We start from the raw sequence: 916 nt of genomic DNA, 5'->3' as shown, positions 1-916 counted from the left end.
CTAGCCTTCAAGTTCAACTCAGATGTGGCCTCCTGAAGATTTCTTCTCGAGGAAAATTTATAGTTCCACTGGTTTTCTGCCAGCTCACTGTAATTCTTAGCCCAAAATTAGCTGCATCACTGTCTCTTACATAGGTGAATTTAAGCTCACTATTTGGCATTTCTATCCTTGAGACTGTCTAATTACAAAGTGTTTAGCTACACATAATTTGTTGTCACACGTCTTTCTGGACTGGAAATGTGTCCACGGATTCCTTCCCTTGACCTCAAGAACATGGATACCGGGGGTGGGGGAGGGGGTCATTACGCCTTGCGTCATCACGTGCCGAGAGGGTGGGGCCCTCAAGGGAATTCCAAACAGGCGGCCCAGGCTCCTCCTCCATTCGGGCCGCCTCACCTGCGGGCAACGCTGCGCCGCCTCCGCCCGTATAGACGGCACCTGCGTCGCCCGGCTCACCGGTCTCCGCCCCTCGACCGCCGGCGCCAGGCCCGGGCGGCGCACTTGGACTCGGGGCAGCGGGAGCCAAGGCTCTTGGGGTGCGGCGTCTTTGCCACCGCCCGGGGAGGGTGCAGGTGGAGCGGGCGCGGCTGCGTGGAACCCGGCACCGGCCGCCGCCGCCGCCGCCGTCGTCGTCCCGGTCGCCGCCGGGTCCCGGGGACCGGGCTGTCCGCGCCCGCGCCCGGGGAGAAGCCGCCGCCAGCCGGGCACCATGAACAGCAGCAGTGCCAGCATCACCTACGCCAGTCGCAAGCGGCGGAAGCCGGTGCAGAAAACGTGAGTGTCTGGTGCGCGTCCTCGGCGCAGGGGTGGGCGCTCAGGCGCGCAGGTGCGGGAGGCCGCCTCACCCGTGCCCACATCCCCGCGGCCTGGTGATTGGGTCCCTCCTTCCCCACGCAGCCCCTGGGATCGCGATTTG

At 64.0% G+C, this 916-nt stretch overlaps 1 protein-coding gene across 1 annotated transcript in view; it reads left to right on the top strand.

Moving 5' to 3' along the window:
- Window positions 1-351: 351 nt before the first annotated feature.
- AHR (aryl hydrocarbon receptor) overlaps window positions 352-916 on the top strand; it is a 47,977-nt gene continuing 47,412 nt past the window's right edge. The window contains exon 1 of the mRNA XM_024767051.1: window positions 352-774. Within this exon, the coding sequence (XP_024622819.1) occupies window positions 710-774 (65 nt within the window). The 5' untranslated portion in view covers window positions 352-709. The remainder of the gene's footprint in view (window positions 775-916) is intronic.

Source organism: Neophocaena asiaeorientalis, unplaced genomic scaffold (assembly GCF_003031525.2).
Source record: "Neophocaena asiaeorientalis asiaeorientalis breed wild unplaced genomic scaffold, Neophocaena_asiaeorientalis_V1.1 scaffold70, whole genome shotgun sequence".
NCBI lineage: Eukaryota > Metazoa > Chordata > Mammalia > Artiodactyla > Phocoenidae > Neophocaena > Neophocaena asiaeorientalis.
Note: the sequence above shows the minus strand (reverse complement) of the source record. Positions and strands in the feature narration are given on the sequence as shown.